Raw genomic sequence first — 14,337 nt, forward strand, 5'->3', positions numbered from 1 at the left:
GCTAGTTCTTCAATTGCTTGCATGCTAGTTCTTCAATTGCTTGCATGACGAGTACCCTAGTGGCCGAGTGACGCGCTCCACAAGATCGCAGCAGCCATTGTAGGTGGTGTATCGGTTGCTAAGGCACAACATCCTTAGAAGACTGTAGTCGGACCGTGAACGTCATCTCCATCCATCAATCGAATTATCCCACACCCTCCCATCAAAAGATAATCAACCCTAGGTTTCTATCAAAAACATTACTGTATTGCAAACAGAAAAGAATAAATATACTTGACACATACAACTTTTCTTGCAGGAAACTCAAACTACGTGCAGAGCCATATTTCCCACCTTAGCATTACAATAGTCACACAAAGGCTCATTGTATAGTGTACAATGTTTCTGTTTTCAATGTTTTCCGTGGTCAGACAACACAATCTAAGGCCCTACCTTTCCTTTTCGTGAAAAGAATATGAATCAAATGAATTTCCATCAGTGTTCGTGTTGTACAACAGAGTTAGCATATTAAATGGCTGCATACAACTGTTACCAACAACAGAACCAGGGACCTGTGCCAGTAGAATCTCCATCCGGAGGAGATATCATGTGAATTGACGGTATATATTGCGCCCGTTTTGTCATCCTTAATTTTAATGCTCGACGAACCTGTTTACAAGCGATGAATAGGAAACAAGAGGCAACCCATGAGTCCTATTTTTAGAATTCAGAGCAAGCAATGCTTGTACTACACAACAATGGCATTTTTCACCTTTTCACTCTCTTTATTTCAGAAAGAAGAAGTTGTCTTTAACCAGAAAAAGAAAGAAACATAAAAAGGAAATAAATGTAGATGAAGTTTTATTACAAACCACAGGTCATGGCAGTTGACAGGTTAAGATAACATAAATTATTGTATGCGAGCTCATGGTACCCAGGTTCATGCAATATATGTTGGAAAGTCAAGATTTCCTAAAAAATTAACAGCAAACCACAGTTGCAAGCTATTACGAAATGAACTCAGAATGAGCAGGTTTGAACGTGCTAGCACTTACAGTTGTAGTCAGCCCACCCGATGACTTGATTTTCCAAGTCATAGACAACCAACTTGTTTGAAAGAACAAGATCTGGAAGAAAACAGAAAGTATCTTAAAAAACACAACATTTAGAACAAAAAGGATTTGCTAGTGCAGTGCAATGCTGACCTCCCAAAAGCACAATGTCCTTTCCATCCTTTGATTGTAATGCACCATTTTGGAATCCCACGCAGTACAGGTCATTCTGCTCCAACGAAAGAAAACATGGGATCATAAGAGTCATGAAAACATACTTTTCGTGAAGCACTCATAATCACTGCTATTCCAAACTATTGTTGTGCTTGAACCCAAAATATAAAAAATAGTCTTTGATTTATAATCTATTAGAAATAACTGTGACCTATATGTCTATGTCTCATGTAGAAAGTATGCAGCATAGCGATTTTAACCAGATAGAAGTTCAAACAAAGGCTTGAAAAAGAATTTTTCCCTAAAAGAGAAGAGCTTCAAGCTACAAACATATAACAAAGAAAATGTATACATATAACAAGAATGGTAGGCCAATTTTCCTTTACAAGCAGACATGGGATGTAGATTTCATCCAAGATCGTGATATGAATGTGCACTACTGTCCTTTCCTTTCTCTACAGCATGGATTAATTTGATATTAAATTTTTGAAGTGCACAAAAAGCTAGATGTGCTATACATGTACTTGGGTTTTGAGACAACTTTACTAATTTTGAAGCAAAAGTACTAATGGGTGATAACCACGGCCAGTTGTGCAATTCCAGAATTTGGGAAATTGCCAACATACCATTAGTGAAGTTGCACTTTACCAACATTTCATTGAGTGTCTCAATGACATGTGGGACCAGGCTCCCATCTGTCACTGGCAGAGCTCAATGGCATTTTGGCAAAGTAGGTTTTACTAGAGGCATTTCAGAATATTTTTTCCCCTTAGTTTGATATGACACATTTATAAAGAATGTCTCTTGAATTAAACAAAATTCTTTCTCATCAAGGACAAACAGACGATATTAGAGACGAGTTAAAAGGAACAGCCTGAAGGTTTGATATGGAGCGCTTCATAAATTTTGGGGAACAGAAATCCCAACAAAGAAACGATGCAACTAAAAAGAATAGCATAAGGAAATGTTGAAAAATGTTTGTGCCAGTAGCTGCATCATATATTCTCATATACTAACTTTAGTAACTGATTCTTCATATTGGTGTTATATTACAAAAGTTCTTTTAAACCAAAAGGGGAGAAAGGCAGATAGGGGCACTGAAGACAAATTCAAGCAAGTGCTGCAAGTTGTAACATGCTGAAGCAATGCCAGTGAGTGCATAAAACTTTACTCTATCTTGCAAGAATATACCACCAGGAGAGAAATGTCATGTTACCCCGTTTGGAAAAAAGTACTCATGTGGATACACATGCAGTGCAAGATCATCCTCAAAATGGAAGGTGATAGTTGGGAAACCATCATCAACACTGCAAGAGAAAGGAATACATCAGTTAGAATCGTAATCATTGCAAGAGAAAACTATCTGTGGGCTGGCGACTTCTTTTTGTGTCAATTCCAATGAAGATAAGAGGTTGTCCATTCATGAAAGAAGTACGAGAGGGCATTATGGATATCAGAATTTCAATATAACAACTATTTCAGCATATAAGAACACAACGTAGAAGAAATTGTAAATAATAATTTGTACTTATCCAACTGTAGTTACATTGTGTGTAAAGTGTACCTTCCAGAGTATTGGAAACACATAAAATCTTGAACATTTTGGAATTTGATATCCTGATGCTTTTTAAATACCTACAATCAGTTGAGAAACATAATATGTAAAGAATGCATATCATCCTCCATTACAAGGGAAGAAATAGCATGGGATCTTTGAGGTACCTCAAACACTACTTCTTTGAAAACCAATTCTGGAAGGTATGTCAAGGTTGTACCACTGTCGATTATGGTACCTTTTTTCTCTCCTGTTTCGAAAACATGAGCTGGGAGCTGTAATGTAGTACCAGCAACATCGATTGACTCAAGGTTCACATTGTAGTGAGGCCTGGGAGGTAAAATTATGACAGGCTATAAGTACGGTATAAATTAAGTGAGCCAGCTGCAGTACATTGCACATCAAGTAGAAATAAGCACCATGTGCCAAGTACTGTGCATTCATATAAAGTTTGTAATAATGCCATTGATAAGGACTTTTATCGATTTAAACCCCAAAAAAATGTGTGTTCGAAGCAACCATGGGAAATAAAGAAAAATGGAAGAGGAAGGGTTACTAGCACAGCACAGTGGCATTGGTGAAACATCTGTTTGTAGCATGACATGAATCCCAGTGACAACAGACAGCACATTTATCTAACAAACATCTTTCTAGGTCCAGCTAGAGCTTTAGTTTGGCAAAATAACAGTGATTTTTGTAAGAGGAATATGTTGTGTATAATAGATGGATTGTATTGCATTAAGGCCTCGACCGGTATATATAGAGTACAGAGACTTGGGGGGCAAGGCTCCCCCGGATACATATGGCAGTCTACGATATGTAGATCTACAACTACCAAATATACTCTAACAATTTTTCATTTTATATTATACATAGCAGGAGCAAAGATGTTTTCCTACCAATAAAAACATAATATGGTGCAAATATTCTACTGCCGTATCTTTTTGGCCCTTAATGCAGAACTATGTTAAGTCACTTTTATGTCTCTTTATACAGAAGTGTGATGGACCTCCTAAGTCCTGAAGCAAGTTTTAGGAACTGAACATTAACTAAAAGAAAATATCAACATAGAAGACAGTTCAAGAAAGGTTCACCAAGAGTGTAAAAAATAATAATTAGTACGACAAGATCAACATACATACATATCGGGTACCAACGGTGTTGTTTTTACTTTTGGCTGCACCACATCTCCAATAGCAAAAATTCCACCTCCTCTTATGGTATCCAAGCAATGAGCAAATATCTTCTTAACTTTACCAGCAGCAGATAGCTGTGATAGCATTGATGTATTTGCCTGGCCAAAACCAAGAATTCCATCAAGGGCTTGGTTTGAACTTCCCAAATCCCCACCTTGCTGAGCACCACACCTACAAAGGAAAGGAGAATCATTCACCCACCACTGAAGTTTTCAGCATGCATATTAATGATTTGAAACTTGTCTCCTACTCAGTTCCTGTATTGCAATGTTATTGATGAAAAGCGTGCGATGAATATAGTAAGCCCAACAGCAGAGTTAGGTACCTTCCCCTGATACCTAACTTTTCGATGAAGTAATAGCACAAACACATGGCCAAGGGCAAAGAATACAACTCGATTACTCCATACTGAGCATAAAGAATTCAAGCTCATGGCAATACAACAATATTGAATCAATGACAATCTTTTGAGACAGCGCGATGACATGTTCAAATCCTACCTAGAGGGATTGCCACACAATGCAAGTGGATATATAAGAACAACTGCACATTGTTTCCTTACATAAACGTCATTTAATTGGTAAAGTTATTCAGCATAAACATCCGAACTTGATTATGTATCCAACATCTTTGATGACACAGGTAGAGCAATAGTAGCTGATCTAATGTGGGTTTTCCTGTTTAACCATTCGAAAAACAATTGTAACGCAACAAACCGAAATGACCACTCACCCAAATGTGACGCTGGCGTTTCCAGGCTGCGTCTGCCCATTCCCGGTCACCTGATCAAACTGCAGTGCATCGGTGACGAAGAACCCTGTCGTCGAGCTACCATCACCGTACATGACGCTGTACTCGCAGGGCACGTTAGCGGTGCACCCCGGCAGCTTGCCACCGTAGGTGGCCGCGCAGAATCCCTGGTCGCACGACACCGTGCTCCCGCTCGAGGACCCCTTGGGGTCGTAGAGCGTCAAGTCTAGCTGCACACGAACGCCCACACCACAATGTCACATCGAGGTGAGATGAGAAATATGCAATTGAAATCCCCAAAAAGTGGAGCGGGAAGTGGGGAATGGTCAGTACCCCGAGCCCGCTCTTGCGGGGGCACCGGTCGCAGGAGATGCAGTTGACCCAGAGGATGTCGCTGCCGGTGTCGACCTGCACGAAGTAGCGCTTGGGCGGCGTCCCGAGCTTGATCTCCGTGAAGTAGAGCCTGCGCGGCGGCCCGCCCCGCCCAGCAATCCCCACAACCGAATCAACCACCAACCACCGCGGAATCCCCGAAAAATAAACCAGCTAGCGAGAGGCGGAGGGGAAGCGTAGTAGTGCTGGCACGTACCCGGTGTCGGTGGGGAGGCCGAGGCCGCCGAGCGGGAGGTCTGCGGCCGCGAGGAGGCGGCCGTGGCGGCGGCCGTCGTGGGCGCGGAGGGCGGCGGCGCCTCCTCCTCCCCCTCCTCCGTCAGCGGGGAACCTGCGGCGCACCTGGAAGACCCCGGGGCCCGCGGAGCAGGCCGGCGCCACCAGCAGCAGCAGCGGCGCGAGCGCGGCGAGGAGGAGGAGGAGGAGGGCGGCGCGCGGAGGCGGGGCCATCGGTTATTGGTCGGCAAGGCAGGCAAATGGCGAATTCGAAACCACCCTGCGCGCAGCAAGTATAATTATTGCAGGGTGGCTAGTATTCGTGTCCTCCCCTGCGGCCCCGGCAACAGTCCGATCCCTTCGCCACGAAGGCTTCCGAAGGCGCGGCACTCGGGATCCGCCTAGGCGCGTCCTGCTGCCGCCGGAGAGGCGAGCTGGCTGGCTGCCCGGCGGCGGATTCGGGTGCGACGAGAGGAACGCTCGTGTCGTGGGCCATTCTCTTCCTTTAATCTTGGACCTGTCTATTCTATACCGTCTGCGGCTTGTTACGGAATAAAGGCGGTCCTGATCTTGCCGCAGAACGAAGTTTCTTTGGATGTCCGGGTTGGTGATTTTCCTGGCCGTACGATCATGTCGACGGACGCCCTTGATCCTATTCGAACCAGAACTTTGCCGCTTCTCCTGTTGCAGTCTGTCTGATGAAAACGACATGTGCAGATGTGCTGACGCCACACTTTATCGAATGCCCGTGCTGCAGCAGCAGGCCGAGCATAATGGGCTTGTTCGCTTCAGCTTATTCAGCTGGCTTATCAGCCATCAAACAGTGTTTTCCTCTCACAATAAATCAGCCGTTTCAGCTTTTCAGCCGGCAGCTTATAGCCACCAACCCAGCGAAATGAATCGACCCGTAGCTTGTCCTGTCGGCACGGAACTGGTGATTCTACCATGCTAGAAACCTTTTGGATAAAAACCAGCAACCAGAGCAAAATCATCTCAGGCACAAATGATATGCAAAGTCAGGATGGCCTCCGAAACCAAAAGATTCGTTTGCATCACATGATAAATAATCAGTCCAAACCCAAGTAACTTCCTCGTCGAAGAGACACCGTCGCGACGCTGAAGCATGGAAGCAAATCGTACACAGGAGTCACAACACAACTTTCTAAAACAGTCTAGTCTTTGGGAACTCGGGAACGCGGTGTTGTAAAGGGTTCATATGCGGAGTGTTCCGGTCTAGATGTCCATGGGCGCAGCATCAGAGCCCCTTTCCTCCTCCTGCATGGAGCTGGACTCTGCCTCCGCCGCAGGCGCAGGTGCCTCCTCGACAGCCTCCATGGAGTCGATGATCTCCTGGATCCTCTTCGCGTCAATCATCTCAAACGGCTCGATGGTGCCGTCGTCCTTCCGGCCGACGATGGCCACGGTGCAGTTGGCGCTGGTCAGCTTCTCGCCTTGCAGGGTCTCCTTGATGGCGGAGAGGGCATCCTTGATGAGCTGCTCAGGTGTGTAGTCGTTGTAGCCCTCGAACCTGCGCTCGAGGAAAGTCTTGGCGGCTTGGGAGCGAGAACCGATGGCAAATGCCTGGTACTCAAAGTAGTTCCCGCTGGGGCAGTTGTAATAGAGATGAGCTCCAGACTCATCCAGTCCGGCAACAAGAAGGCCTACACCATAAGGCCTCTTCCATGACCGCTGTGTGCAAACCTGCAACAGCGTTAATGCAAAGGTGAGTACACATCCACCTAAAATGTAAGACAATGCATGGATATGAGAACATATCGATTCTTGCTGCTCCTAAAGAATACTCCTCCATACAAGTAATCAGATGTCCATTGAAGAGATTATCTGATCCAGCATGTCATTTTGACTATAAAAATGACAAAAACGGAATGGACAATTGCAGGAAGAACAGAACTATCCTGTCCCCTAAAATAAATAATTATAATCAAGAAAATACAGATATGTTTACATGAGCACGATCAAAATCAAGTGGAGGATGTGCAATAGAGTGAGCAAGCGATATCGAACCACATATAAGTATTCTATCACAGTGTGGATGTGTTATACAGCACTAGAGGCTCGGTAGTTATAACAGATATCTTAAGCACCATAACCCAATACTACACCAATGCTAGGTTGGTACAGTACGCATAAAGTCTGTCTGCACTGCAATGCATAACAAAGGAGTTTGCTGAAAGTTACCATATGACTCAATTGATTATCTCAAGATTATATAATTTACAACAACAAACATGACAAAAACTTGATAGCATGCCTGTGGAAAGGATATGCACCGACTATCTGATGAACCAATCCAAGATAAAAGCATGGATATCAGGACAATCAAGTTGTGATTATCAAGTACGATGGTATGGTCGCAATCAAGTTAGAGAATGTGCAATAAGAGTGAACAATAGATGTTAGTTGACATCAATAATTCTGTTGCGAAGTGCAGATGTGATACTCGGCACAGCTTGGCCTTCCAATAGCCAAAACAGATACTTTTTGCCAGCCGGGCAAACTCATTTCAGCCGGAACATGGTTGCCTTACCTAATTAGTGGCTCATTACTTTAGATGGAAAACTTTATCTGCTAGTCCTTTGGGTTTGGGAATTAGCCAACTTTAGCTTCCACAAGAGAATATTCCCACTAAGGCAAAGCCCAACTCTCCTCTTCTTTGAGGCCAAGGATTTCCTTGCAGGAACAATCTAGCTATCCTTAGAAAGCTAGTTTTGTCAGAATATCCAATTATCCACACGCCTTTCCTAACTAAGCAAAGCTAGAAAAATATTTAGCCTAAGATCAAAAAATACCATTAAGAACCAGTACAGCAGTACTGGACTCAATGTCTTTAATGTACGAAGATTAAGCTTAAGGATGTGAACTTATAAATCCTAAGAAGACAGTAGTATGTTCCAGAGAAACCATCAGAATTTATAAGCTGCAATAATTCGTGTTATAGAATAAAAATATATCATATTGCACAAATTAGCATATTATTAAAAATGCATAATGGAATAACAAATAACTAGAGGTGCCAATGTGCCATGATATGCCACTAGACAGGCAAGTGCATGCAAGTTCAGGATAGTACATTATTTGTGAATAAACGCAAAAACATAACAGAGAGCATGCTCATAAATAGCTAGTGGATTGCTGATTGTGTGGTCTGCAATTGGAATTTGCCACTATAAAGTTGTGGCAAGACAACCGCATCTATGCCGTCATTATGCATATATGCAGTACAGTAAGACCTTATGTTTCGCCATATACACGCAGTTTCTGAATGAGAAGCAGCAAAAATAACTTAATAGATCCTAAACTTCTTTCTAAGAAGTAACAAGCTAGCAACGGAACTATGGAAGAATAAAACAACAACGAGAAAAGGAAGAACAGCTCCTGCTTGTTACCAGTGAGTGAACTAGAATCCACTCTCCTACTTGATGGAGCACACAGTCAAAAGTCAAAACAATATTCTTAAACCTTGAATCAGTAACTGTAACAGGTAGCTAGCTTATTTCGTGATTTTCTGTTGAATTCCTAAGTCCGTTGCAAGATATATAAATTGGTGAATTTATGTGAATCATGTCGAATTGCTCTTTAATTAAATCCTATCGAGTGTCTCCCAAGTTCAACTTAGTGCCAGTGTTTCACAAGTGGCACTGGGGCAGTGACACCAATAGAGAAAATTCAACAACATTCACAAAGCCAACTTTGTGTCAGTGTTTCACAAGTGGCAGTAACACCAATAGAGCAAATTCAACAACATTCGCAAAGCCTACCACCACACCTAGTTGATGCCTACAGTTAGATATAAGCACACCTCAACCTGAAGTCGTGAACACACACAAGACCATATTTAGCAAAGTCCTCAATTACAATCGCTTGACATATCAAATCCTCCAGGGAAGATGGGGAGAGAGTTCAGATTTCAGACTTTCGGACTATGACAGTATAACCGTGAGGACTAAGGGCACGCCAGAAGGAAGCGACAACATACTGCTGGGAAAAAACCTATATCTGTAAAAATTCTGATAAATCTCAACATGAAGCGCATCAGGAGAACGCCCTAACAAACTGGAGCTCAGATCCTGACTCGTACGACGAATCAAACCATGGGAATCCTAATTTTTCACTAACCATGCGGGCTCGTAAGGGAAAAAAAATTAAAGGTCACGAGAGGGGGGGGGGGGGGGGGGGGGGGGGTCGAGATGCGCATCGAGACGAACGGACCTGCGCCTTGTCGGCGAGCCTGAGCGCGAGCCTGGAGACGGGGAGCGGCGCCTCGTAGACGAAGGAGTGGTTGATGCACTCGTTACGCAGGAACCGCGAGAGGACGCGGCCGTCGGCGGTGAGCCCCGCCAGCGCGACCCCGGCGTGCTCGGCGACGCGGAAGACCTTGCGCTGGTAGGAGGAGAGCTCGGAGGCGGGCTTGTTGGCGGCGGCGAGGACGGCGTGGGTGCGGGATCGGAGCCCCACGCAGGCGGAGCCCTGCTTGACGGCCTCCATGGCGTACTCCACCTGGAAGAGCCGCCCCTGGGGGCTCCATGTCGTCACGTCGGTGTCGTACTGGTTGCGGAACATCCTCGAATCTCCTTCTTCAACCTCCTCCTCCTCGATTCGAGGATCCCGGGTGCGCGCGAGAGCGTGCCTGCGTGTGGTAGGGTTTGGGGATCTCTTCGGGCTCGTGTGACGATTTTGATGGGGGCGGCGAGTGCGGCCTTCTTCTTCTCCAAGATGGGAGTGGGGGAAGAAAGGGGCGGGTCTAGTGGGGCCCGCATGGCAGTGGGAGAGGAGGGGAGGAAGATTGCGGCTGGAAGACGGGCTCCACATGGTCTGTTTTTTCCTTTTCCTGGGCCGTCAGAGCTGGAACTGGACTGGGCTTAATTATCTAGGGGCCGTCAGAGCTGGAACTGAACACAATCTTTTGCCTTTTTGTATTTCGGGTAGAATTCAATCGCAGTTCATCGGAATTTTATATAATCTCTTGTATTTGTATTCGAGGACAAATACAATTCAAATTCATGTTTGTGGATAAATGTCGTAGATCGATGACAAAATCGCTTGCAAAGTTATGAGATGATGTTGTTATACAGCAGCTGCAGCAGTATGTTACTGAACAGAATTGGAACAGCGCAGCTACCGTTTTGCCAGAAATAGTGGGGACGACGAGGGGGAGCGAGAGACAGGCAGGCAGGCCCGCCATGCATGCATGCGTGAACCGAGCAGCTTGCAATCACCACCTTTCTTCATCCTCCCTCCTCCCCCCGCCTTCTCTCCGCCCTCCGCAATCTCCCGAGGCCGCCGTCTCCGAGGTAAACAAACTTTTATCAAATCGCTCATGCATGCGCTGGGGTTGCAAGGGGTTCTTCCGTTCGATAATAACTTCTTGATCCTTCCATCATGTGCATACATGCATTATATTGTTTAGAATATTGATGATCAATCCGCTGTTCTTGGCCATTGAATTATGCAATTATTCAAGAAACTTCTCGCTTCGATTTCTTGCTTCGTCTCTCTGTAAAATGGATTCACAAACGCCAATTAAAACCGATCGATTGATCTGCTGAATGTTTTAATCTGGAGGTTCCCTATGTGAAAAAAAAAAGAGAAAAATTTGTGGCACAATCTTGATCTCACCATTGATCATCGATTGCCCAGGCCGGTGCTAGCTGCAGGGGCGCTCGGCCCGTTCGTAGCAGCCGCCGCCGCTGCTGCCGCAGGACAACAACGCGCGAGGACACCCCCCACAGATCATATCCATGTCCTCCGCAGCCGTGACGCCCACGGCGGCCAGCAGCGGCGCTGCCGCGCCAGACGGCGGCGAGGGCGCGGCGGCGGCTCGCACGCCGTCGCTGCGGCACCGCGCGATGAGCGCGTCGTCGAAGCTCCTCCGGAGCTCGCTGAGCCGCAAGTCGATGGGGCGGCGGAGCAGCAAGGTGATGTCGGTGTCGATCGAGGACGTGCGCGACGCGGAGGAGATGAAGCAGGTGGACGCGTTCCGGCAGACGCTGGTGCTGGAGGAGCTCCTCCCGGCCCGCCACGACGACTACCACATGATGCTCCGGTTCCTCCGCGCCCGCAAGTTCGACCTCGACAAGTCGAAGCAGATGTGGTCGGACATGCTCCAGTGGCGCAAGGAGTTCGGCTCCGACACCATCATGGAGGACTTCGTGTTCGAGGAGATGGACCAGGTGCTGGAGCACTACCCGCAGGGGCACCACGGCGTCGACAAGGACGGACGGCCGGTGTACATGGAGAAGCTGGGTCAGATCGACACCACCAAGCTCCTGCAGGTCACCAGCATGGACCGGTACGTCCAGTACCACGTCAGGGAGTTCGAGCGCGCCTTCGCCGTCAAGTTCCCCGCGTGCTCCATCGCCGCCAAGAAGCACATCGACCAGAGCACCACCATCCTCGACGTCTCCGGCGTGGTCCGTCTCCGCTGCCTCCTGTCTGCTTCCTGTCCGTGTCATGGTGTCTGTCTCAGTTTTCATCACATGGCATGTGTGTGAGTGCAGGGGTACAAGAACTTCAACAAGGCTGCAAGGGACCTCATCGGCCGCCTCCAGAAGATCGATGGAGACAACTACCCTGAGGTAGGCGTAGGCATTGATACAATTACACACCTAGTGATCGCAAAGTTTGAAGCAATTGCATCATTTTGCTATTAGTAAGTTACTTCCTTGGTATAATTTGTCCGTAATTTCATTTCGGTGCGCAGACGCTGTGCCGGATGTTCATCATCAATGCTGGGCAAGGGTTCAGGCTCCTCTGGAACACCGTCAAGTCCTTCCTTGATCCTAAGACCACAGCCAAGATCCATGTAACTTATCACCTCTGCAAACACCTTGTTTCCGTTTGATCAGAGCTGCAATGCGACCACATGCCCTTACTTTTTGTGTCCCTGCTCTGAAACAGGTCCTCGGCAACAAGTATCAGAGCAAGCTGCTGGAAGTGATCGATGCCAGGTCAGCTGAACAGAGTCCCTCCCCAAATTTCTCCATATTTTCAAACCATTGCTTCTAGCAGTTTAGCATAATGATCACAATATGCTCACTGGTGCGCTTAATTCTTATGCACAGCGAATTGCCTGAGTTTCTCGGCGGCACTTGCAACTGCGAAGGCGGCTGCATGCGCTCTGACAAAGGGCCATGGAAGGACCCTGAAATCCTCAAGGTTCCGAGCTACTCTCTTTGATTAAGATACAGATTAAAGATCACTTGTCTTTGAATCATAGCATAATCATGATTCATGTACTGCCCAGTTCTGAAACTGCCTTAACAGAGCAGGAGTAGTCTGAACATTTCTTGTTCGTTATACTGCTGTCATTGGTTCTTCAGATGGTCCAGTGCGGCATGGGTCGATGCGGGATGAACAGCGCGGACCCTCGCGAGGCTGACGAGAAGCTGATCACCGAGGACGAGATAGTGTCCGTTCCCAAGGTGCCGTCGGTTTGTCATACGCAAGTTTATACTGCAGGTTCTGAACAATGCTTCAGGATTGCTCATCGGCACCGCTTCCATTTGCAGAAGCAAGAATCCATGCGCCGCGCATCCGCCGATTCCCCCAAGGTGTCGCGCGACAAGATTGAGCACCCGCAGATGTCCCCACTCCACGAGATGAAAACCGCGGAGAATCCGGTATCTCATTGTTCAGTTCACCTGCTGACATGCCCTTCTTCTGCAACTTAGAACACTAGCATTTGTGGGATTTGCTACAGTGGTTAGCTTAACCATCTTCCATTCCCCCAGTGTAAATGCGCACTGACGCTGGCTCTGGATTTGCCTGCAGGCTCCTTCCGGCAAGGAGGGTTTCGACCACAACCTCTTCCACGGCGTCGACTGGAGCGGCGAGGTCAGCGAGGAGAAGCTCCAGATCGCGCGAGGTCACCTCGCATCTTCCTTCTTCCACCCCCAAAGTTTTTTGCGAGGACATGGAGCTTATTACCGTGTGGGCGTGTGATTGGTGGCATGGCAGACATGTACGCGCAGCTGCCGGACGCGTACAAGCAGGGGGACCCGGGCGACCGGCAGGTTGTGTCGGGGTTCATGGCGCTGGTGATGGGGGTGGTGGCCATGTTCCGGGTGGGCAAGATCGCGCCGAAGCGGGCCATGGACGCGGCCATGGGCATCGCGACCATGGAGGCCATGGCCAAGAAGACGCGGCAGATGCAGCTGCAGCAGCAGCAGCTGGCCGGCCCGGACGCCGTCGTGGTGTCGGCGGCGCAGTACCAGGCGCTGGTCAAGCGGCTCGACGACCTGGAGGGGAAGGTGGCCGCGCTGGCGGCCAGGCCGCCCGAGATGCCGCCGGAGCAGGAGGAGATGCTCAAGGCCGCCGTCTCCCGCGTCGAGGCCCTCGAGACCGAGCTCGAGAACACCAAGAAGGTAACTGATCGAGACATGCATTGGTGTGGCTGAGCAGATTTGTGTAACAATGGCTGGTGGTGGCTGCAGCTTCTGGAGACGTCGGTTGGCCAGCAGGAGGAGGTCCTGGCTTACATCGAGAAGAAGAAGAAGAAGCGAGGAATGGTATGTGTGATCATTCTTACTGCTCATCCAGTCTCTGTGCCTGTCATCTGCAGCAGCCTCAGCTGGCGTGTTCCTTCATGGTGTCCATATACTGATTTCATTAAAGTTTTGCCTCCAACAGCAGAACCCGTTCCGCTGGTGACGCGAAGCGAAGGAGCTGAGGATGATCCAGTGACCCTGGGAGAGTGGATCGCCGCGAGCAACTCCCGTGTCTCGTTGTGCTCGTGCCTGTGTGGCTTTGTTGCCTGTGTCTGTCTGCGTTCCCTCGTACTAATACGAAAGTAGAATGAAGATAACTACAGTGAAAAATATACAAAAGAAAAAGGAGTTGTCTCTGAATCCCAAAACTGTGCCGGCAGCGTACAAAAGAAATGCGTAAATCGTTGAGCATTCTCTCTTAAACTATCTGCCTCTAGCCCTCAACGATTAAGTTCTGCGGCGTATGGTCGGATCAATAATTCACCAAAAGGGATTCAACGAGATCGTATGAGTCAGAT

General features: G+C 47.4%; 3 protein-coding genes across 3 annotated transcripts; 1 reads left to right on the forward strand and 2 right to left on the reverse strand.

Moving 5' to 3' along the window:
• Positions 1 to 309: 309 nt before the first annotated feature.
• LOC117860463 (aspartic proteinase 36) lies at positions 310 to 5,815 on the reverse strand. Its single transcript, XM_034743759.2, has 10 exons — positions 5,296 to 5,815; positions 5,040 to 5,169; positions 4,689 to 4,936; positions 3,903 to 4,127; positions 2,928 to 3,090; positions 2,770 to 2,840; positions 2,422 to 2,512; positions 1,185 to 1,260; positions 1,035 to 1,106; positions 310 to 648 (listed from the first exon to the last, which is right to left on the reverse strand). The coding sequence occupies exons 1-10, from the start codon at positions 5,544 to 5,546 to the stop codon at positions 500 to 502; spliced, it is 1,476 nt and encodes a 491-aa protein (XP_034599650.1). The 5' UTR covers positions 5,547 to 5,815; the 3' UTR covers positions 310 to 499.
• Positions 5,816 to 6,334: 519 nt separating this feature from the next.
• On the reverse strand, positions 6,335 to 10,057 carry LOC117860480 (proteasome subunit alpha type-1). Its single transcript, XM_034743785.2, has 2 exons — positions 9,543 to 10,057; positions 6,335 to 7,013 (listed from the first exon to the last, which is right to left on the reverse strand). Exons 1-2 carry the CDS (start codon positions 9,891 to 9,893, stop codon positions 6,546 to 6,548), a joined length of 819 nt encoding a protein of 272 aa, XP_034599676.1. The 5' UTR covers positions 9,894 to 10,057; the 3' UTR covers positions 6,335 to 6,545.
• Positions 10,058 to 10,672: 615 nt separating this feature from the next.
• On the forward strand, positions 10,673 to 14,119 carry LOC117859690 (phosphatidylinositol/phosphatidylcholine transfer protein SFH12). The gene is made up of 11 exons (XM_034742856.2): positions 10,673 to 11,743; positions 11,831 to 11,908; positions 12,034 to 12,135; positions 12,231 to 12,280; positions 12,395 to 12,488; positions 12,653 to 12,754; positions 12,842 to 12,952; positions 13,104 to 13,197; positions 13,290 to 13,696; positions 13,766 to 13,840; positions 13,962 to 14,119. Exons 1-11 carry the CDS (start codon positions 11,072 to 11,074, stop codon positions 13,980 to 13,982), a joined length of 1,806 nt encoding a protein of 601 aa, XP_034598747.2. The 5' UTR covers positions 10,673 to 11,071; the 3' UTR covers positions 13,983 to 14,119.
• Positions 14,120 to 14,337: the final 218 nt, after the last annotated feature.

The sequence above is a fragment of the Setaria viridis genome, chromosome 1, assembly GCF_005286985.2.
Source record: "Setaria viridis chromosome 1, Setaria_viridis_v4.0, whole genome shotgun sequence".
Lineage (NCBI taxonomy): Eukaryota > Viridiplantae > Streptophyta > Magnoliopsida > Poales > Poaceae > Setaria > Setaria viridis.